Source organism: Glycine max, chromosome 4 (genome assembly GCF_000004515.6).
Source record: "Glycine max cultivar Williams 82 chromosome 4, Glycine_max_v4.0, whole genome shotgun sequence".
Lineage (NCBI taxonomy): Eukaryota > Viridiplantae > Streptophyta > Magnoliopsida > Fabales > Fabaceae > Glycine > Glycine max.
This window is the reverse complement of record NC_016091.4, coordinates 50,570,253-50,596,018: the sequence shown is the minus strand read 5'-3', so window position 1 is coordinate 50,596,018 and position 25,766 is coordinate 50,570,253. Positions and strand designations below refer to the sequence as shown.

At 29.4% G+C, this 25,766-nt stretch overlaps 1 protein-coding gene and 1 pseudogene across 1 annotated transcript; both read left to right on the top strand.

Moving 5' to 3' along the window:
- Positions 1-6,436: 6,436 nt before the first annotated feature.
- On the top strand, positions 6,437-11,609 carry LOC100812537 (uncharacterized). Its single transcript, NM_001254674.2, has 7 exons — positions 6,437-6,693; positions 6,789-6,851; positions 9,431-9,547; positions 9,649-9,892; positions 10,004-10,168; positions 10,826-10,977; positions 11,187-11,609. Exons 1-7 carry the CDS (start codon positions 6,488-6,490, stop codon positions 11,329-11,331), a joined length of 1,092 nt encoding a protein of 363 aa, NP_001241603.1. The 5' UTR covers positions 6,437-6,487; the 3' UTR covers positions 11,332-11,609.
- Positions 11,610-15,143: 3,534 nt separating this feature from the next.
- LOC100785808 (uncharacterized) lies at positions 15,144-23,808 on the top strand (annotated as a pseudogene).
- Positions 23,809-25,766: the final 1,958 nt, after the last annotated feature.

The following is a 25,766-nucleotide window of genomic DNA, read 5'->3' as shown; positions in this document are numbered from 1 at the left end:
ATTCATTGTTTGCCTTATCAATTAGTTTGCTCTATTGTTTTAATTCTTCAATTTGATCACCCACTAAATGTTTGAATTAATTAATTGTTGCATGACCATTGTGCGATTAGTTGGTAATTGACATATTAGAGAAAAGTATCTAATACAAATTATGACAAATTTCTTTGATGTAATTTCATTCTTTTCTCATATAAGAATCATTCTTTATATCACTTATATTTTGTATGGTTAAATTTTACAACAAAATCTATTGTATATATTAGTTCGCCAATTATGAGAAATGATCATTTTCTTAATTTCATTCTTTTCATTATTTTTAATTCAATACAAAACACTTATAGAGAATCTATTAGGGATTGATCTGATGATAATAAAAAAAATGAGTATTTAGATGTGGTTTTAAGTTTAAATCTCATTACCAATAATAATAAAAACACTTAAGTTTTGAAGATCCATCAACCTTAGTATTAAGGTTTTGAATTAATATATTTAGATGTTGTTTATAACTTATTGATGCAAATTTTTCCAAAATTTACTTCCCCTCAATTTTCCAACAATCTCTCTATTCATTGAGGTTATTATTGATATTTAATGAATAGAGAAGGGATAAGATCAATACCCGCTCATGAGTCCAAAACTATTTTTGAAGAAAAAAAAAAAAAAGGAATTCCACCCAGCATATGTGATATGTCATACTATATCAGACGCCACCATGCATCCTAAACTTTTCTTTCATATATATTTGAAAAATAAATATACCTGATAAAGAAAAGATAAAATAATAAGTGATATGATGTAATAATTTTTAAAAAAAATAATATATATTAATGAATTGCTTAATAGATATGAGTGTTCATTATCACTCTTTAATATTTTATTCTCACAAACTTTCCCGCTTTATTTAGACACAATCAATCATATATTTCTTTGACCAACTTTTTACGGTCATATTTTGTGTATTGTTTTTAAAAAAATGGTTTATTTATTTAAAATGTATTTTAAAAAATTTACAATAATTAAATACTTTTAAAAAAGTGAAAAACTGTTTTAATAACATTATAAGTTAAAAATTATGGTTTCTTTAAACCACTCCAAAAAAATAAAAGTGTGTTTTAAAAATATTAAACATATATATTATTAACACGCCAGTTTTAGAACAAAAAAGATGAAATCTTAAAAAAATAATTGTTGAAAATAGTTTTATCATTCAAACATAAAAAAAATTACACTGCTCGTGATATATATTATACATAACTATCTCAATCTCTCATTTTTTTAATATGCATTCAAAAATAATTTCTAAAATACAAAAAACATTTATTTATCATCCCACTTTGATGTTCAGAAAGTTATTGAAATTTATACGTAGCACAAGAAACACACGAAATTTATAGAAGAGGTTTCTTATGTCACAAACAAGGGACAAAAATGATTAAAGCAAAGAACTTTAATCAGCTTAAAAGAGTCAATAATGGTACTGGCCTTGAGCAGATGCCTTGACTACTAAAGCAAAGGGTTACTTATTTATCCATTTTCTTGACAGATGAATAGAAGTATATGTTGTCGATTGGGTGGTACCCCATGTCCAAGCTCCTATTTGCATGTCTCTTGGTCTAATGGGTATTTTTTTTATCATCTTCCCTTTATTATATGGAATTGTCTCCATCTTCCTTTCCCCCCTCAATTTGATCCTTTTATGATCTCTTTATATTTGTCTCTTATCTTAATTATTGTTTACCAAATAGACCACCTTATTTTTCTACACATTAATTTCTATAAATATACTGATATACACAGTACTCCTCCCCTTTAACCAATATAAAATCTACCAACTTTTGACAAGTTTATCAGTTAAGCAATATCTACGTGGCCTTTGATCCAAAGGTTAATCTGATCGATGGATCATCTCATGTTCCTTGCACAAAGATATAGTGCTGTCGAACAAAAGACGCAATTTTTACCGTATAAAAAATGTAGTTGATTGCTTACAATTATTTGAGCTATGGCACCAGCTTTCCTAGTTGGTATGGTAATTGTTGTTCAACAATTCCAACGCGATTCAGGTTCGGATGCCGGTAGTTGGATCTATGGCTTCAGAAAATGTGAGTTTGCAGTAGTTTTTAGTTTTTTAATTTTTTTTTATCAGGAAGCGATGAGTAAGATCATTAGGTGACTTTGGCAGGGAGTTAATAATAACTCAGAAATTCACATTAAATTTGATCTTACTTGAGATCTGATCCGTTAAATAAGTTTTTTTTTATTCATGTAAACCAAATATATGTATAAATTTTTTTCAACAATTCATATATATTATTCAACCAACTGAATTTGATTTTCTTAATTATTAAATAAAAGTTAAATTATCACATTTAAATAAGTTACAATTAATTTAAATGTGTATTTTTTATCTAAAACTTTGAATATATATTTAGTAAAGTTGCATACTCAAGAATTTGAATGTATATTAATATCATTCACTGAGTCATTAGTTTGTGTATGTTTATTAAACTTTTTTCAATACAGTAAATGTTTTTTAATTAAATTTTATGATTTTAAATGTTAAGAAAAATTATTAATTAAAGGAATCCTTACATTAAACACAGAAGATGTGCCCAACCCAATATTCATTCCAAACTCTAAAGTACCCATCCATCAGTACAAAAACTAAAAAAAGCTCCCCGCATTAGCATTTCTAGATCTAACCCATCCATTACAAAGCAATAATAACCCCCCAAAGGAAATAAATAACACCAAGAGTGAGCTTCCATTTAAAACAAAACTCCTCACTATCGTAAGAATGCCAGCAAACCGTGAAACAAGTTTGCAACTCTCCCCCACATCTTGCTTTCTCAAATCCACGCTTTAGTGTCGTTGATGTTAACAAAATTAGATAAATAATACAGTAATCAGTATCAGTGTAAAAGTGCTTCCTCGTTACAACGAATCGTGATTCGTGACCTTAGTGGTATCACACTCTCTTTTATTACCTTCATTAGAGGCAGACATTGAGGGCGCCAAGATAAAGCAGAACAAATAATTAGGCATAATTTTACGGTTATTTTCGTCCTGGGTGACAAAAATGTCAAAAGGTGGCCACATATAATAAACCCTCACCATATTTGGCACACATAGCTTTTTGTTAGAGATTGGGCACTCCAAATCATGATCTTTGGAATCACTTCCTTACATAAACAAATAACTTAAAGGCTAAAGCAAATCATTATAGAGGAAAGAGGAAAATAATAATTTTCTTTCTAGACTCGTTTTCCATCGTGCATGCACGCTGAAGCAACGCAACTAAAAACATAATAATGCAGATATTTTTAACTTAATCAATTGAATGACTTAAAAGTAACTTGTAGCGACTAAGAGTTTGTTTGTTTTACAGTTGGATCCATGGCGTTGATGAAACAAACCAATTCCAATTAATACATTCAGTTGAGGTGTCTTGCAGTGCTGCTGCAGACCATGATGTCTAAATCTATTGGTAAAATTTTGGATACAACAAAAATTAAAAATACTAATAATTAAATACACTAGTATCTAGCACTGCTCTTTATAGACTGAATTTATTAAAAATTACATAATTTTATAATTAAGTCTCACATTTTATTTTATTTAATGGTGAGTTTGATATCACTTGTAAATTTATATTTTTTAAAATTAATAAGAGAATGTGTTAAAAAATGTACTAGGTACTAGCACTACTCACAGAACACACAAATATATGTAATGAAGAAAAAATAATAGAATGTGCAAAATTTATTCGATTTCTTAATAAATGTTTCAATAAAAAGTTTTTATTATTTCAAATATGTTGTCTATTACCTACTAACCCCAAATACCCTACTGGAGATTTAAAACTTAAAAATATTCTCTCATAATAGACATTCTGCTTTAAGTGATTACGTACACTCGTTTATTCTTTATTCATAAACTTCTTTATGGAGTATTTAGGATGGGATATGGCTGCTTCTGAGAATGAATATGTGAGTATAACTAAATGTCTCACTTTCCAAAGTAATTGAAAAATATCACTACTCTTCTCAATGATGAATATCTAACATTTAATATTGTCATTTCAATTTTCAAACTTTTTTTACTAATTAATTCCAAAATAACACTGACGTTTCCCCCTCAAAATACAAAAAATAAATAATAAGAAAACATTTGATATATAAACAATCAATATGTTATCCAACACCTGAAAAGATAATAAAAAAATAAAAAATATGATAGAATTTATGATGTAATAAAAAAAGAAAGAAATTATAGGTGTGTATGTTTAAAATTATGAGTAATTTATGTATGATCACTTAAAGTAATATTACAGTGACTTTGTATAATGTGTACCGTAAAGCTTAATTTTTAGATTAAAAATACTTTTAAAATATTAAATTTATTTTCTAAAAATTATTGTATTTCACAAATTTGTCAACGATGAAAAAGTTTTTATATAATAAAAAATAATTGTAAACAAAACTTCAATGATATATTATTTTAAATACAAAAATAACTATTATAAACAGTGTTTTTAGTTTACTATAAAATTTAATTGTTTTTATATAATTCAAATAAAATATATTATTTAAAATTATTTTTCTTATAATTAATTATAATAATATGATTAATGATTTTTTACAGTTAATTCGAATACATATTATGTTTTTCTAGATAAGTTTATATCTAAATTTTTATTTCATTAATGAAATAAAAATATTTTTAAATAAAATTTTAAATTATCATAATAATAAAATTGTTTTTTAATATAAACTCCTCGATGTGTGGGTATTTCATCTTTCTTCACTCTTATCCTATAAAAAGTTGATCCTGTTCCCGATCAAGTCATGGGGATTTACAATTTTCATTATCCTCGACCTTGTTTACGTCTCTCCTATTATTTAATGTTGCCTAGAAAACGAAGTTTCAATAACTTCATGTATCCTCCACCAATTGTATCGTCTGCGTGCACTGTTTTTTTTATCATAATAAAACTTGTAAAAGTTTTGTGGAGGGAGCAAGCAATGAAAAAGCAGAACATGATTCTTAAGGCAACATGATACATGGCTACAATTAAGTGGAGGTTGGCAGAAAGGATTTTTCATTTATAAAAGTTAGTTAAGAAGTCGTTGTGTGATGATATATAATTAAAAACTGTAATTTTTCCACTAATGCTAACTCAAAATTAAATCACATAAAATGCACTATCAGATAGCATTATTTTTTTTGGAGAGAAATCAGATAGCATTATTGGAGATTATTTTACACCATTAGCTTTTGTTATATGAGGAGTTGGTGTTTGACATGATATCAAGCATTAGATTTGATACTTGACGCTCGATTCCATATATAGATAATGTTTCTGATTTATGTATTGTATATCGGATGGCATTATATTAGTGATGATTTTGCACCCATTAGCTTTAGTTATATGGCAGATGTTTGACCAGACATTAAGCATTCAAGTTTGGTGTTTTTAATTAGCGATCCATTCAGTGGTTTATCTGAGTTTTTCGAATGTAACTTTGTTACGGTGTAGTTCTTTTTCCACAATTTGCCTAAAATATCCACTAATTCTTTTAATGATTAGTTTTTGTTAATAAAATTGATGGATCATTTTTAGTGAATTTTTTTTCTTAATCACTTTTTTCATTCAAAAAAATTAAATTAAAGATATTGTTTAAGAAATTAAATCCAATACCACTTGAATTAATAACTTGTTGGTATGTCATAGCTTTTTTACAATATAATTCATTTAACATTTAAAAAAGTTGTTTTAAATTTCATAACTATATATTATTTATTAATTCCTCAAAGATCTAAAAGATTGATATCTTCTAATAAATACTTTTCTATAACATAAACGTGGGATCGAATTCTTGAATACATTTTAAGGAACAAGAGTTATGTGTCACATAGTATTAAGAGCAATTACTACATATACTATATATGAATACACCTACTAGGGATGATTTAATATCTGGAGGTTTTAATAATAATTAAAACCTGGTTGCTGCCCTTGTATAGAAAAAAAAATGTTGAGATTGCACGCGAAAAATGTTCAACTTAACCGAACGGTGGAATAAAGGGATTTTCTTAGAGACAACCGTACGTAAGAATATTATATTATATATAAAAGCAAAATATAGTGTTTTGTTTTTGTAGCGCAATATAAAGTTAATTGCAGTGCGTTTGTGAAAAAAACTTGGAACAGCCAAAGTGTGTTCTGACTCACGGCAACTAAATAGAGAGAGAATCAACCAAAGCTAGTTGCAGACACTCCCACTAAACAATAATATAGCTTTTGTTTGAGATTGACCAAAAGTAGAACTTTAAACAGGGACTCCGATACTTATCCTCTTGCTCTCCCCTAGTGCAATTTGTCTTCATGATTACTCTTGGTGTTTATAAAAGACCACTTCGTACACTTGGGAGTATCTCACAAAGTATTTTCAAACATTAGCAAATAGCAACCAAACATACAAAGATGAAAGAAACATGTTGTTGTGCTAGTTTTAGTTTTGGCAAGGCAAAGCCTTATTTGTTAACGGTGGGACTTCAATTTGGGTTCGCCGGTGCATACATCTTCTCCGTCGCTAGTCTCAACCATGGAATGAATCGTTACGTCTTCGTTGTCTATCGCAATGCCATCGCTGCATTGGCCCTTGCTCCTTTTGCATTGATTTTCGAGAGGTATCTCATTCATGCATGATGAAAATTTAAAATTGGTGTTAGCTTTTATTTAATTTGTTTGATTAATTAATTAACATTACTCTACAATTTTGCAGGAAAATTAGGCCAAAGATAACACTCCCTGTCTTCTTACAGATAGTGGCACTGGGATTTGTGGAGTAATCATCTAAAACCTAAAACCTCTAGCAATCACTCTATCAGTAGACAATACAGATATAACACGCTGCCACCTTTTTATATTTGACCTACTTTACATTCACGTCATTTTAAGTAAATAACATGCATGTTTGGCTGTTTTAAAAAAAGTGTTTCAACAGTATTTTGATAACATTTTTTATATAAAAAATAAATTAATTCAAATATATGTAAGTTGTCGACATCATGCATCTATTTCCACTTACACAACTATTTGATCAGTAGTAATAAGTTTCACTAAAGTGAATGTGTTATTGACTTACTTATTGTAGTAAATAAAGGTGTGTGTGCTTTAAATATAATCTTTCCTGTATTGCAATTTAAGTAAATACAATTTTGAGTGAAATTATATATTCTAAATATAGAATAAGTTACTTAAAGTATATTTTAAGTTGGTAAATGAACATGTAATTATGTAAAGTGTAATGTAATAATTTACGCAACCAAATACCTCAGCAGAAAAAAAAAGCTTTATAGAAGTGAAATTGTTATTATGAATAAATAAATGTATATATTGTCTATTTATAAGAAAGATTAATTTTTAATGTACTATCACAGTGAACCAATCACAACTATAATAGACATGACTTTTAAAGTTGTTAATACAAAAGTTAATAAATTATATATATTAATTTAATGTTAAATGACAGTATATATAAAACCTCTTTACGTGTACTGTTAATTTATCAACTATATATTCTCACTTAAAAAATACTATAATTTAAGTAAATACAATTATATATAAATATAAAATTAGTTAATTCAGGCCCATATTAAATCGTTACTAGTACAAGTAGCTCTAATTTATAGTTTAATGTTTTTCTTACACAATTATCTGACCTAAAGAAGAAAAGCTACACCAAATTCAGCTTTTCGTTGAAGTGAGTGAATCTAGATATATTTATTATTTTGACATAATTTAAACAAACAAATATTCATATACCGGCCACTTTTTTGGTAGTTATATACCTGCCACTTTAATGATTTATATTAAATATAGTTTTCTTTATTTTCTTTTAAAACGAATACTAAAAAGGAACCTTTTTAATATAACAAAAATATAAGTTCACTCATTCTTACCGTAGAATTTATTATAAACTGGAAGTTTGTTGATTTTTATAATAAATATTTTAGAAATTATATTTATTTTGATTTTTAATTGGTGTAAAAAAAATTCCATTGACAATACATAAAAAAACTCTTTCAATAGTTATACATTTAAAAGTGTTTTTAATTAACATTATTCAAAGAATATTCAGTATGGTAAAATCACTTTTAAATATAAAATAATACTTTCAAATTTACTTAAGGTTAATTTTATAAAATCTGGTTCAGTTAAGACATAATTTGTAAACTCTAATTTAAACAACATGCTTATTATTTAAGTAACATTTCTCCTATATATAAACGGGCATAATCTTTCAAAGTTAATTAACAACAAAAATATGAGCACTTAAGTAATTAATATATAATTTAAACGATGAATATATAATAAAAATATTTAAGTCTGTAATGAATGAAGACGTTGTAAAATTTATGACTAGGTAGTCTATTTAATATATTTCTGCTAAGGATAACAAATATTAACTGTTCATTTTATCATATTACATACAAGGTACAAACACTAGAGTTTTAACAAGTTATAAGTTCATCATGCCAAGCATTGGTAAAGCATGCAGAAGTAACTTTTACGGTATAAATGCTTAAAATCTAATTTAATTAAAATTGAGATACCAATAAGATTGACCAATTATTTCATGGATCACTAAAATTGTAAGAATTTGTTTGGTTTGAGATTTTTTTTTTGTCTTTATTCCTAATTTATATAAATAATTATAAAAATTCTCAACTCACGTTTACTTTATGTATAATTTATTTTTAAATATTTATATGAGAACATGAAAGAAAGTTAACTTCCTTGTTTTTATATAATGCTGTGAAAATAAAAAATAAAATAAAAGTAATATAATATTTTCGCAAAGTAATATTTATAAAAATGAAAAATAAAAAAATGTTCTCATTAAATTAAGCCATCTTAATATTGTAATATGAAACAATTAGATTGTATAACAGTTAGTATTCTCATAACCACGAAATATAAATCTCATTATTAGAAAACTAATAAATGGAATGCATTTATTTGGATAATTACTTTTTAAGTTTTTCTTGAGCTACTTGTTAAGTTAGTAATTAGAAATTTGAGCTTCTAAAAAATTATTCTAAATTTGATTACGGGAAATAAAACGTGAATAGATTTTAATATCTCAAATTGGTGTTTAACAACTAATTCAATATTATATTATCGCATAGAATATATATATATATATATATATAATATGCTAGAATATAATAATTAATGATTTTATGCAGGTGTGTAATATATATTTTAATTATTATGTTATTGATATGGTTAGGAAGTAATTTTATTTTAAAAAAAGAAAAAAGAAGTTGAGTACGTATTAGTTCGTTTGGCTTGTAATTTGTAATAGATTAGACTAAATGAAAAAATTTGGCTTGAATCCCATCACATGTGATATTTCAGGCCAGTGATTGACCAAGGGTTCACTTTCTTGGGCATGCAATATACATCGGCTTCATTTGCCTCTGCCATAATGAATGCCGTGCCTTCTGTCACTTTTGTGCTAGCCGTAATTCTAAGGTAATTAAGCTACTGATGTTTACCTACACAAGATAAAGTGACAATTACTATTGGATACAAATTATTTAATGCAAAATTCTGTAACCACGCACTTGCATCAGGTTAGAGCGTGTGAATGTAAAAGAGGTGCGGAGCCTAGCAAAGGTGATTGGGACGTTGGTAACTTTTTCAGGTGCTTTGTTAATGACACTTTACAAAGGTCCTCAAATTAAGCTATTTTTCTCTCCTGACACAACCCACCACCAAGATGGAAGCCACTCCCCTCAGGTTATCAAACACTGGCTCTCAGGGACTCTCTTTCTCCTCCTCGGTTGTGTTGCTTGGTCATCTTTCTTCATTTTACAGGTACGCTCTCTCTCCTTGACCAATCTTGTATCTCATGTATATGTTAATTAATTCCATTTTTATTTCTTCATTGTTCTATTTTGAGATAGATACTTAAATTGTGAATTGCAGTCGATAACATTGAAAAGGTATCCGGCGGAATTGTCACTATCTTCATTGGTATGCTTATCGGGTGCTTTGCAAGCCAGCGTGGTGGCAATAGTAGCGACTCGTCATTCTGGGCTTGTGGCATGGGCCTTAGGTTGGGACTTCAGGCTCTATGGCCCTCTCTACACGGTCAGTACTCCATTCCAATATTTCTTGTTTCCTGGACCCCAAAACCTATTTTTGTTTCATCTTCAAAATCTGATTTTCAAAGCAAGGTAACACACATAATAAATAAGATGAATTTAGTCGGCACACCAAATTAATTTGTTTTCTCTCAATCCCAGCCTATTGAATGCAAAAGGTTACGAGGCAAGTATTGTAACTAAAAAAGACAAATTGTTCACTCCAAAAGTAAATTCGTTGGTCGGCCCATTTTGGCCCTAGTTCACTATTTTCTTTAAGCCCAAATTATCTGTAAGAATTAAGAATTAAGCTTTTATAATCTTTAATAACACAGCAATGCATATTTCAATATTCGTGTAAAAAATTTAAATTGATAATACATCAACTTTAAATCTTACATTAATAAAAAATAATTTAATTAAAATGTATTAATATCATAAATATTTTTGTTATATTTAACATGTGTGATAAGATTATTCACTTCCATAATAGTTATTTTAAAAATTATGTTTACAATAATTTTTAATTAATTAACAGTGTAAAGATATTTACATTAATAGTGATTGAAAATTAAATTCAAAAGAAAAGAGCTATTTATATTATTGTATTGATGGCTCACTTAAATTGCAAGTTTTCTCTTGATAGTCAATTTCATAATTACAGGGAATAGTTACCTCTGGAATTACATATTATGCCCAAGGATTGATATTGCAAACCAGAGGCCCAGTATTTTTAACTGCCTTCAATCCCCTTTGCATGGTCATAACTTCTGCTTTAGGCTCCTTCCTTTTTGCAGAGCAGCTTCATCTGGGAAGGTATCTTATTACTCACTGCTTGATTTATTCACATTCTTAATTCTTCATCTTTAATTTCTTGCCACAATTAAAAGTTTGATTACCCGTATATGAAGTTAACTAGTCACAATTATTGCATGGTGATTATTACTTAATTTTAATTATTCATTACGTGTCCGTATCAATTTTCTGAATCATTCCCTTCCTTTGTCTTTCTCTATTGATCTCAGTATCATTGGAGCTGTCATTATCGCATTGGGTCTGTACTCTGTGGTATGGGGCAAAGGCAAAGACTATTCAAACCCAACGCCGTCATCACCTACAACAAAGCACACAGAGACACCACAGCTTCCAATTACCTCATCTGATATCTAACACAGATTTCCTAAGGAATTTGTGCATAGTTGCACTTCTGCTTCTGCTGCCTCACAAATCTGCAATAGTTATGTGTGTTAATTTCTTGCTTTCAGTCTCCACGTTGGGAAGGGACAGTATCAGATTGAGACAAGAGGCAGTGTCATTGGCATTGCTTTAATATATCATCCTAAAAGAAAATATGTCTAACGCTCTATGTGATGATAAGCTTTTAACCACTTTTGTCTTGGGTGGTTGATCATCCTTTAGCTCTTATCAAATGATAAACGTACTTTTAATAATATTATTATTAAATCTCTTAATTGATATCTTTCTGCCTTCTTGTGCAGCTAGATTTTAAGTTATTTATTATTAATTTAAAATGTTTTGTGATCTTGATGCATGTTAAGTGTGACTAACCACTACCAGAATTGATGTCACCAAAATTCATATAAGTAATAATTTGATAATTACGTATTGTTTCCAAAGAGGCTAGTGTAATACCTAATTTTTACTATTAATAAGTACTATTTGAATGGTGAGTTATTAAAAATAATAGATTACAAAAGGCTAATTAAATTTAGAAAACTATATAACCCATTAGGATTGACATGGTGGAGATTGGGGCAAATACATTAGGTTTTTAAGATTTTTAAGTGATTGAAAATGGATTATAAGAATGGACTGGGACACAGGGTTCGAACCCCTCCATGATCGTTCTTCTACAAGTTTCGTCAATGTAATATATATGCACAAGTCAATTGACAACTATTGAAGTTTATATTTACAAAATTAGATTAAGTTCAATTCGTTGGAAATAACCACAGTGTTTGAATTCCTTAACTCCGCAAAATTACGGGTGAGTTTGTTTAAATTTTTTAAATTTTTTTAAAATAAATGTTTTGTATATAAGTACTTTTTTAAGAAACAAATAAGATTTGTTTCTTAAAACAAAAATAAAACTATTTTTTTAAAGTAAAACTAGTGTAAACAAATACACTAACAAAACAGAAAGTTATTTATTTTATTAAAATAAATACTCATTTCAACAAATAAATTTAAATAAACTGACCCTATATCTAATATTAAATTTATATATAAATTCCCAATAACACATGAATTAACAAGTTTTATTCATATATAAAGTCGTCTTAAAAAATTACAACCAATCTCAGTTCTAGTTACAATCATAAGATTCCGCATTATAAACTCATTCTTTCAATGGTCAATCAGTCGAAAGCATTAAGAGAAGAGATTATCACTCAAGTTTATGAATAAACTTGCATTAAATATAAAAGGCTAGGATTCAATTATAGAGGATTTCCATAGAGTTTATTTATCCCTAACCAAAGGGAATTTATCAAAATATAATGAAATACATAATAGAAAAGCAGATGAAGATGAATAATTAATGTGGCTCCATTAAATCTTCAAAGTCTTCTTCCAAAATCTGAATCTCAAATGAGTGGTTAGATATTTTAAGAATTTTAGAGAGAATATAGCCTAAGAGTGAAGAAATGACGAACTTCTCTAACGGGCCTCAAAATTAATTAGCTTTTATAGCACCCTATGTTTGCTACAAAACTTTCCATCATTCTTGCTAGCATTGAGCATTGTCATTTGGGAAGTTTGTGAAGTAGTATGTAATTGTATGGAGGTATATAGGTCCTTTAACTATCCATTGACATAAGAACCTGCGATCAATAATCATTCTGTTTTTTTGTCCACTTTAATTGAGGGGTTAAGATTGGTAAAAAAATATTCAGGAACTAAAAATAAATTTTATTAAAAAAGAAGAAACTAAGATATAAAAAAAATATTGAGGGACTAAAAATAAATTTCATAAAAAAATAAGGAACTAAAAAGATGTTTTAAAAAAAATTACACATAAATAACATGTTAGACAGGTTAATGATATAAAAACTCAAGTAATTATCAATATGATTGTCATGTCATTATTTAACCGTGATAAATTTTTTATTAGAAACTAAAAACAAAAATTGGAAAAATTTAGAGAAAAAAATATTAAATCCTTTTATTTATGAACATATACAAAAATATTTTTGAATGATCTTTTAAAATGTCATTCATAATAAAATTTATTTTATAATTTTAATTCCATCCAAACCAAATAACACAAAAGAAATGCTAGTAAGTGATAACACTTTCTAACTCCCTCTTTGTTATTATTGACTAAATTAACTTTATTGAAATTCACAAATTTTGTTCTAATACATGCTTTACATTAATGACTTTTTTCCTTATTTTTTTAGTTTTCAATAAATTTTAATCAAAAATAAAATATGTATTAAATTATTTTTATTAATTAACACTTCTCATAACCATAAATAATTAGATAGTCTTAAAACTTTTTCATCATCATGGTCAATCTTTACATAACATGTTAAACTTACGAAAAAAAATTAATAATACTTAAATTTGTTCTTAACTACTTTTTTTTAATATTTACTCTTAACCATTAAAATTAAATTAATTATATTTTTTTTATCACCATAACATTATTATAAAGTATCTATCAATTTTATTGATGGTTAATCTGTGGTGACATACTTAACTAATTACCTTTTATTAGATCTCTATTTTTAATTATGTTTTTTTCAGCAACCCAAAATCTTATTTAAAGAAATCGAACTTAAGATTATTGGACCAACGTTGATCATTAACTACATTTCTATGTATAATATTTCATTAAAATGGTTATATTTTGAGAATCTTTTATTTTAAACACAACTAATAATTTTTTTTATCTCTTTATATCACATCACATCAACCTTACTCACTTCTCTCGAATTATTTTTAATGGTGCCTAGTAAACGAAGTTTCAAAATTTCAATAACTTCATATCCTCCACCATGCCAGTTGTCTCGTGTGCGTGCACTGTATTTTTATTATAATAAAAACGTGTAACGGTGTAAGGCATCAGAGGAGAGGAGGGGCCGATAAAAAAGCAGAAAATGATACGTAAGGCAAAAATACTTGGCTACAATTAAGTCAAGGATGGAAAAAATGTATTTTTTTTATAACTATTGGTGAAGAAATCATAGCGTTATAAATAATGATGAAAACATATTTTTTCACTAGTGCTAACAAAAATTAAATCCATTAACAAATCTCATAAACTGCACTATCAGATAGCATTATTGGAGAGATTATTTTGCACGCTAGCTCGAATCCATAGATCATGTATGTGATTTATGTATTGTATATCAGATGGCATTATTAGCGATGATTTTGCACCCATTAGCTTTAGTTATATGGGGAGAATTGATGGTTGACATGACGTTAAGCATTAAAGTTTAATTTGGGTGTTTTTAGCTCCATTACTTTGTTTTATGTACTTTATGTGGTTGAAGTTGAACTGTGTTCTTCGCATGCAACTTTATTATAAATTCCATACCTTATATATTTATTAAAGTTAAAATTTGAGGAGATGAATTATTTGCACATAGCTGGTATACCATTAATGTAATCTTTCTCAACTCTTCTGAAAAAATCAATAAATGTTGAAAATTGCAGGAGAAAAATGTTAAAAGTTATTGCAGTGCCATGTTTATGAAAAAAACATGCAGCTGCCAAAGGGTAGTCTGACTCAGGCAACTCAACAGAGAGGGAACCAAACAAAGCTGGTTGAAGGTGCCACGTACTACTCAATAATAATATAGCTTTTATTTGAGATTGACCAAGAAAAAAGTACATAGAATTCAAAACAGGGACGACTCCGATATTTATGAATTATACATATATATATATATATATATATATCCTCCTGGTCTCCCTAGTGCATTTTGTCTTAATCATTCATTATGGTTGGTGTTTATGAGTAAGGCCACTTCATGCACTTAGAGAGCTAGCTCTAGAATCTCTCGCATTTTTCATATATTGTCCCAAACACGTACACAAGGATATGGAAGAAATATGCTGTGCTAATAGTTTTTGCAAGAATTACTTCACAAAGGCAAAGCCATATTTGTTAACGGTGGCACTGCAGTTTGGTTTCGCAGGAGCGTACATCTTCACCGTGGCCAGTTTCAACCATGGAATGTGTCGTTTTGTGTTCATTGTCTATCGCAATGCCTTGGCTGCAATGATTGGCCCTCGCTCCTTTTGCATTCATCTTTGAGAGGTGCATGCTAGCTATAGTGCTACTCGTCTTATTATTAATTTTACATGCATTTTGGGGCTATTAATTCATGATATAAATTGAAAATTAGTGTTAGGTTTTATTTAATAGTTATTTAACATTCTCGCTACAATTTTTGCAGGAAAATTAGGCCGAAGGTGACACTTCCTGTCTTCTTACTGATAATGGCACTCGGATTTATGGAGTAATTCTAAAATAACCTACAGCCATCAGTACACACTATATAGTATATAACACGCTAGAAATTCTTATTTTTGACCCCTTTTTTATTTAAAAAAGCCATTTTATATAGACGCCATTTTAAGTAAAATAGCATGTTTAGCTGTTTACTTCAATTATATTACTTTCGTTCTAAAAAACTCTCAACGGCATTTTGATAACATTTTAAAATTTAATATGCATTAAGTACTTAAGTTGTCGGCATATTAAATTGTTGCTATTACGTGTAATTTTAATTTATGGTGTAGTGTTCTACTTACTCAATTATATGAAGAAAAAAAGTTACATCAAAGTCGGCTTATCCTTGAAGTAATTAAATCCAGATATATTTATTATTTTTACATAATTTAAAATGAACAGATATTGATATACGGGCAACATTTAATAATTGGAAAACTAAACCTTTCAAAATAATTGGTATACTAAACGTAATTTTATTTATTTGATTTTAATTTAAAACGAATACTATATATAAAAGATCTTTATTCCATGTATAAAAAAAATCTATAAGATTACTCAATAATATAATATTTTTATTATATTATTCTTTTAATTTGTTCTATTTACCACACCAACATCTTATCTCAGTAGGCTCTCTTCCCTTTTCATATCTTTCTCTATTATATATTTTACACAAACAATACCAATACAATTTGTACAAAAATATTATTCAAGGTTACTACTATTAGCCACTGCATCCTATAGATTTTATCTGCCTAAGGATTCCTAATTATATAGCAATATTTAAGCATAACTATTATGTAGGGGTATGTAATATAAATTATTTATTTTTTTAATTAATCATTGAGTTTACTTATTTTACTTTTCAAAATAAATTTATCGTTTTAAATTTAGAGGATCAATATCGATATGTAAAATTTAGAACATTTGTTCTTTTGACTTGTAATATTTTGCAATAGGTTAGACTAGTTAATGAACAAATCTTTAATCCACACCTGCATTAGTTCTACAGAGCTATCTTAAAAAATTTGTTAGCTTGAGTTGTGATTCGGACTAGTTGATCAAAGCAACACCCCTACTGCTAGTACTTTAATATTAATTAGTACAACTGTTTTTAACAGCTTAATTAAAAGAAATTCATTCATGGTTAAAATACTGAAGATACTTCAATCAGCACGATGAAACCAAGCTGTTAAACAAAGGAATAATAGCATATATACAACTGTTTTTTTTCTCGAATTTTTGTGATGATGGTGTATCCCATAAAGACGTGTGATATTTTAGGCCAGTGATTGAGCAAGAGGGTTTACTTTCTTGGGAATGCAATATACGTCGGCTTCCTTTGCCTCTGCTGTAGTGAATGCTGCGCCCTCTGTCACTTTTGTGCTAGCCCTAATTCTAAGGTAAGGTTCGGTTAACATAACATAAAGTGACACTCTCTCTATCTTCTTCTCTTAACTTTTTTTAATTTGACAATTGAGCATATATAGACTAATCTACTGCTTAATTGTCTATGACTTGTGTTTGATGAAAAATAGAAAAACTACTATATATAGCATGCAAACTTTAATGGAAAATTTTGTAATGCATCAGGTTGGAGCGCGTGTGAATGTTAAGGAGGTACATAGCCAAGCGAAGGTGATTGGAACGTTGGTAACATTTGGAGGCGCTTTGTTAATGACACTATACAAAGGCCCTCAAATTAATTAACCTTTTTTTATTCTCCAAACACAACCCACCAACACGATGGGGTTCACTCCCCTCAGGCTCAGGGTCTCAAACAGTGGGTCTCAGGGACTCTCTTTCTGCTCCTGGGTTGTGTCGCTTGGTCATCTTTCATCATTTTACAAGTAATATATTATGATCTTAATTAATTTAATTTTATTCTCTTTGGTGCAAGTATATATGTGTTAATTAATTTGAGTTTAATTTTTTCATTGCTCTACTAATTTGATTTTGGTTGGTGTAATGAAACTAAATATATATATATATATATATATATATATATATATATATATATATATATTTGATTTTAATATATTTTTTGTCATTCTAATTTTTTTCTGCTGTGTTTTGGTTCCTTTACTTTTAAAGTTTAGGTTTTAGTGTCATTGTCTTTTTTATTGGAATTATACAACTTTATAATTTGGTATAATTTGACTTTCGACCTGTTATAATAAAAATCAATAAATAAAATATTAGTTTGTAAAAATCGTTTTTAAATCTTCACATTTTTAACGAAAATATAACATTTTTTAAGATGGTTCTTTCAAAAAATTGTTTTTTAAAAATTATCTTTAAATTTTTATTTTTTAAAAAAAACACATTTTAAAACAGTTTATTAGAGAAACAATGTAAAAATAAGGATTCCAAAACCGTTTAAAAATTATTGTGAAAAGTGTTAATTTTTTACGACATTGAAAACTGCTGTGAAAAACCATAAAGAACCATTATGTCGCTGGTCATAAGACACAATCTATAAAACCCGAATAGTTAGTACCACATGGCATAATATGACAGATATGGGTATAAAACAACTTTTTGAAATTTAAGATATGATATGTTCTGGATATGTTAACAAAAAATTATAAAGAACTTTAAATTAGTGTTGTTAAAAGAGTCTCGCCCTGGCTAGGAAACAAGACCCATGACCAAGAAACATACAGTTCCTTCTCATATCAACCAATCTCTTTGCTAATAACTATACCAATTAAGAGAGTTTTTATGGTGCTCCGAACAAATTTGGGGGAGGGGAGATTTGATAGTGTTAATTTTTTAACCAATCAAATTACATATTATCTCTCATTAATTTTTTTCTTCAAATTAGTCATTGATAGTATTTTTTTTTAAAATTACATATTTTTCAAATTAAAAAATATAATTAAAAATAACTTTAGAAGTCTGAAACCTAAAATATTTTTAATTACTTTCAACACTTTTTATAAAATCTATGCTTAAGAAATAATAATAAGAAATTTTTAAACCCTAAACCCTAGAAGATATTTATAACAAGTATTGAAAATAACTATAAAAATTTTAGGGTTCAGACTTTAAAATTATCTTTAATCATATTTTCTAATTTTAAAAAAATAATTTTAAAATTTTATAAAATAATAATCAATGACTAATTTGAAAAAACAAAAAAGTAATTAATGAAAAAGTGACAAGTAATTTAATTGGTTACGAAATTAACAATATCAAATCCCCAAATTATTGAGTGCAACATAGAAACTCTCATCAATTAAAAAAACATATTTGGTGGAATCCCAAAACAAATATATTGGTTCTATACATTGGTCGACAACTAAAATGCGTCATTACTAAATTAGTATTTAATACTAATTGTATCATTCCCTCCTCCTTCATTACCATCATCCGTAAAAAGCATATCTTCTTCTGATTCATGAAGAGATGACTCTGCCAATTCAAGAAGTCCAACACCATCATCGATCAAGTGGATCAATTACATTTCCACGCTAATGTCACACAATCTTGTTTCTCTTTTTTATACCATTCATCTTTCCTAGAGAAAAGAGAAAAGTTGGAATGAACATAAACCAGATCTTTTGCCTTATCTAGTTTCATTTTATTTCTCTTGAAAGAATGACTAAAGTAATATCTAGTTCAATTTCTCTCACAAAAGAACATGGCTGAACAAAAAGCTTTAGGCAAGCTTTTCTGATACGTATCCTAATTAAAGTTGTATTTTAGAAGAAGAAAGTCAAATATAAAAAATCAACGCTATTTACACCCCAAAAAGAAAGTGCGGCTCGGCCCATTTTTGCCCTAATTCAAAATTGCCTTTAATTCCAAGTCATTAAGATCCATGCTATTTACACCTATTTTATGCTCTTCACATCTCTATACATTTTTGGGTTTTTTTATTCTCAAAATATTCCTCATCCCTCTCATCTTTACAATTGTATCCCTACTTTTCTGCAGATTTTACAAAACTAGTACAGCTATGTTCTAATACATTATGGAAATTAATTTCCATAATATTTTTTATATTACAGAAATTAATTTTTGTAGTATAAAATAAATAATTATGAAAACTAGTTTTCATGAAAGATATTTTTGTAAAAAGAAACAAAAAGAAAGTTGGCGGAATTAATAATAATTGGCAATCACTAATTTGTGCACCCTAGCTCTACTGGCCCAAAAAAATTATGTTAAATTTAATTATTAAACCATTTATCATCTTAGAGAAAGTATAATTTGGCTGTATCCTAACTTTTTATATTTTTTTAATTTATTATTTGTTATCGTATTATTGAGAAGAGTAATTTTTTTAAAATAACTAATAACATCTCGTAGGATAATGATAGGGAAGCATACAACAACAAGAGACAAAGAGCAGATGGTGCCATTAGCAGAAGTCCAAGCACAAATAGATCAAACACAAGCAAAGGGGGTGCAAACAACAACAAACAAGAGAAGAATTGTGAGGCCTGCTTACCTTAGTGACTTCGTTTGAGCAAGATCGTGCAGGAGTGTTGTGTGCAGGATGGAAGATTCGATGTTGCCTTTAGGGGACAAGAATAACCAAATTGCTGAATTCTGAACATTCTAGAAATCACAAAATGCCAAAATTAGAATTCAGTATATATATGACTATGTAATAACAGCATCAATCATGAATGAAATTAGCAAATTACTCTGCTCTTTGCTTTTCTTCTTCCTCTTGAGGCACTGGTAACCTCGAAACCAGCTTATCTTCTCCTTCTTCCTCTTTGTTTTTGGAGGTGCTGACCCTCGAAGTTCAGCAACAAGCACAACACGTAACAATTTGGTGCTTTCATTGACCTCTCATGGCTGCCTTCCATGACTGCCACTCGCTATACAGAGCTTCCATGGTTGTCACTCGCTGTACGGAGCTTCCATGGCTGCCACTCGCCGTACGGAGCTCCCATGGTTGCCTTCCATGGCTGTCACTTGCCGTACGGAGCTTCTATGGCTGCCTTCCATGGATGCCATTACAGCCCCAACCACTACCATCCACAACAATCGCCAACCCACCATGACTTTTCTCCTGCTAGCGAGGACTGCCTCGAGGCCGTCCTGGCCAAACTTGATGCCGCTACACACTGCCTCGACTCCCAACTGGATGTCCTTCTCCTATGACTGCCTCGGTGACCCGGCCACCACTACCCTTCTTAGTCTCCATGCTCCGCACCCATACAACCAAGTCCCGTACCATTACCGCCTCTGCCGCGGACTCCACCGCTGACACCGTCGCCACTTCTGCCATTTCTGGCGCCACCTCCGCCGCCCATGGTGAAATGCTTGACGTCGGAGGAACCCACTTTCTGCCGGGAGCGTGGATTGTGTTTCACTTGTGACGAACGATACCCTAGAGGACATTGCTACGCCTCTAAAAGCTTTCCTTCTGGTTGCTGAAGACGAAGATCCCAATTGCCCTAATATAGATCTAGTTGACCCGACCCCGGACCCAACCCTCACACCCGACTCGAACCTGACCCATTTGGCCCAAATTAGTTTGAACTCCTTATCAAGTGATTTAGCATCGGAAACTTTGCACCTCGCCGACCTTCTCTCCAGCCATCGTGTGGTCCTCCTTGTTGATGGAGGGAGTACCCACAACTTCCTCCAGCCTCAACTAGCTATCTTTCTGAGCTTACCATGTCAGACCGCTCCAACACCATTACATGTGATGTTCTTTCATCACGGGCACTTCGTGGACTTACAGGGCGAGAATGCCACCACTTCAAGTCTTCTTCCCCAACACCAGTTCTGCCACCTCTGTCGGAACAACGAGGATGTTTCGTACTTCCATATATATTGCGGGATTTCCTGAAGCTCCTCCTGACTCACTACCCATTGACACACTTGGTGCAATTCGTCGGAATAAACCTTAGGATCCCGGTATTGTTTTTGGACGTCATAGTTTGAAAATCCAACACCTTGAGGACAAGGTGCTTTTGATGGGGCAGAGAGTGATAGGGAAGCATACCGCAACAGGAGACAAAGAGCAGATGGTGCCATTAGCAGAAGTCCAAGCACAAACAGATCAAACACAAGCAAATGGGGTGCAGGGGGTGCAAACAACAACAAACAAGAGAAGAATTGTGAGGCCTGCCTACCTTAGTGACTTCGTTTGAGCATGATCGTGCAAGAGCGTTGTGTGCAGGATGAAAGATTCTATGCTGACCTCTAGGGGACAAGAATAACCAAATTGCTGAATTCTGAACATTCTAGAAATCACAAAATGCCAAAATTAGAATTCAGTATATATATGACTATGTAATAATAGCATCAATCAAGAATGAAATTAGCAAATTACTCTCCTCTATGCTTTTCTTCTTCCTCTAGAGGCATTGGTAACCTCAAAACCAACTTATCTTCTCCTTCTTCCTCTTTGTTTTTGGAGGTGCTAACCCTCGAAGTCAGTAACCAAGCCAGTGCACGTAAGAGATACACAAATGTTTTTTAATTTATATTTTAGATAAAATTTTAAAATATTTAAATAAAAAACAAAATATCTTAATGAAAAAATTTAAAAATGATCTAAAATGTATAATTATAAAAAAGTATATTAGAAGACAAATTTTAAATTATAAAAATATAAATAAATAATTAAAATAAATTTAAAGTTAAAAATCAATAATGACATGTGATATTATTTAAAAGAAAATAAATTAAAGGTTAAGTCATTTCAAGATATTGCAATCTAATATATTAGTGTATAAAAGTGTTTTTTGTAAAAGTTAAACTTATAATTTATGACATAACAATATATAATTAAATAATAGTATAAAAATAATAAAATCTTATGTTCATAAAGAAAATAATTTAATTAGAATGCGTTGATAGTATAAAATTTGTGAATAAGATGTGTTTTTGAATTTAATTATACTTTTGTTCAAATATGATTAAAGTTTTTATAACTACATAACAATTAGTTTGCTCCTTCAACTTAAAAATAGTGACTTTAATCTCTCCCAAAATTTAAAAAACATGATGAGTTTTTAGAGAGGATTAAATTTACGTGTTTTTAGAGTTGAAGGATCAAATTGATACATATAAAGATATAAAGACCTTAATTTTATTTGATTGAAAATATAAAGAATAAAAATATATTTCTCTAAAAAAATATTTTTATCTATTTATAAATGATCATAATAAGATTACCACTTTTATAATAATTAATTTAATAATAACTAGCTTATAATCACTTTTTAGCTCTAAATAGCCTAGAACACCACCTGGTTTACAAGTTTGTTTTACCAAACTAATAAGCTGAGGGTACAAAAATATTTACGTTGATAATATAAAAATGAATAAATTGGAAATAAAAAGACATTATTATATATTATTGTAATGGTCGTCCGATTATAATTGCAGGTTTATTCTTCACATGCAATCTACCAGTTTTAAAATTACAGGGAGTAGTAACCTCTGGAATTACGTATTATGTGCCAGGGTTGGTATTGCAAAGCAAAGGACCGGTATTTTCACAGCCTTTAATCCCCTATGCATGATCATTACTTCTGCTTTAGGATCCTTCATATTTGCAGAGCAGCTTCACCTGGGCAGGTATATATCTTACTGATTAATTCACATTATTCTTAATTCTTCCTCTTCTTTAATTTCTCGTCACAATTAGAACTTAGCAGTTTGATTGGTGACAATTATTGCACGGTGATGATTATTTAGCTTAATTATTTATGATATGTCCTTATCAATGCCCTTCCTGTGTCTTTCTGCATTATATTGATTTCAGTATCATTGGAGCCATCATTATCGCAGTGGGTCTGTACTCTGTGGTGTGTGGCAAAGGCAAAGGCAAAGGCAAAGACAAAGGCAAAGACTATTCAGACCCCACGCCACCATCACCCACTACAAAGAAAACGGAGACACAACACCTGCCAATTACCTCATCTGATATCTAACTCAGATTTCCAAATGAAGGCATTTGTGAATATTAATGTACTTCCTGTTGCCTTAAAAATCTGCAATAGTTATGTATATATCATATATGTTAATTTCATGCTTTTGGCTTCCACGTTATGAAAGGAGAGTATCAGATTGCGACAATAGGCACTGTCATTGCTTTAAATTAAATAAAAAAAAAATCATCCAGAAAGAAAGAAACTATTTGTAACGTTTCATGAGAAGATAAGCTTTAATTTTAATCGCCTTGTTTTGGGTGGTTGATCATCATGCTTTAGCTCTTATCACACGATAGACTTTTAAAAATTAAATCTCTTAATTGATACTATATCTTTGCCTTTCTCGACGGCTACATCTAAAATGTTTTGTGATTTTGATGCACAAGAAGTAGTACGTTTTTACTTCTTTTTTTACTTAAAAAATTAGCTAGCTATTTAAGAGTAGGTGGTGATTCTTCCTCAAAAATTTCTAGCTATTGCCCATTTTTAAATGGTTTGTGAGTCAGTATGCATACAATCATATATTATATATTGTGTAAAATTTGCGTAGATGCCTTGAAGACTTCAAACCGCACTCGATATTATTAAACTATAGTATCATAGGATAAGGCTTATGGTACTTAATTATAATTTATGCAGATCTAATTACACTTAATTAGTATGTGAGAGTGCTGTTCGAGTAAGCGTGTAGTATATACGTAATATTATTTTAAAGAATTATTTAATTTTACATACATTTTTTATAAAAACTTTTACAATTAATTTTTTTTATTTGTTTTTATCACATCATTTCTTTTGTATATATTTGTTGCTTTTCTTTGCAATCTTTCTTTTATGTACCATCAGAAATTGTATTTGGTGGAATGAATGAATCCCTCACAAGAGTCACATATCAATATTCAAATCTTTATTAAGATATGTGTTTACATTTAGTGTCGAATAATGTTTTTAATAAAATTGTCGGGCTTCCAAAGAAAGAAAGCGTAGAACTAGAACCAAAGAAATCTAATTTATTTATAAAAGGAATACTAAAAAATGATAAGAATAGAATTTTTCTATTCTAATTAAATATTATAATTGGCAATACCTTTTACTATTTGCGAAGGGTGGAAGATATTTTTGTTATCAATATCATGGTTGACACTTCCAAATCCAAATATAATTATGATTCACAACTATTTATGCTACTAAACGATCGGAGATTGTTCTTATTTATGCTATCTATAAATTTATTAATCTAGCAACGTACTCTTGTATTCATGAATCATGAGAGCGTTTATAAGAGATATTTTTTCAACGAGAGTATTTCTAAGAATATTTTTTTAAATAAAAGCATTTTTAGAAATTGTTACCAGTCTTTTAATAGTCACATGTCAAATCTTAATCTCATATTAAACATTTTTAAATTTTTATATTTTATACTTTTAAATAGATTGTTCCTATTAATCCCAGATCTTAGATCCCTCACTATATTTGATCGTACTTCGAAACATAATTCTCTCAAAAGGATATTTGAGACAAAGAAAAAAAAAATGTTGTATCAGTTTTATAAACTTCAACATATATAACAAAATCTCATCAATTAAAAAACAATGGACAGAATCTGAAACTTTTCTTTTTGGTGTCATAGCATTTTGTCACACCTAAGATTCAAGCGTCCGACATACAGCTCCCACTCTAAAGAGGTATATTCAGAATCTTAAACAATTGTTCCCACCTAGTAGAACCCGAAACATGACTGTTCAAACTTCCATAACCAGTTAAAATGAGACTTAAGTCCAATCAGTGAGAGAATAAATTAACGACGACTGATACAAGGCTAAACTAGTCACCAGCTATTTGCATGCATGTAGTTAGCGATTGATGTTGTGTTTAGTCCAAAGTTTTGATAAATATAATCTTTCTAATTAAGACAGAAGCTTGAAAAGAAAGAAGAGCATTAAATAGTCAATTACCATTTTCCTTTGGCGTGTACTAATGTCTACTGAATTAGAAAGCATTAACAAAATGATGGTGACGTATTAATTTATAGTGATGAATAATAGTAGCAACTCTGAACAGTCCAAAATCACCTTTCTTCCCTCTTCTTGTTTCTTCATTATGTCTAAAAAGAGCAATAATATATGGATGAGACGCGCGACCTAGTTGCCCTCATAACATGTTTTAAGCTTTTGACTGCTGACCTAGCCGTGTTGCTGTTG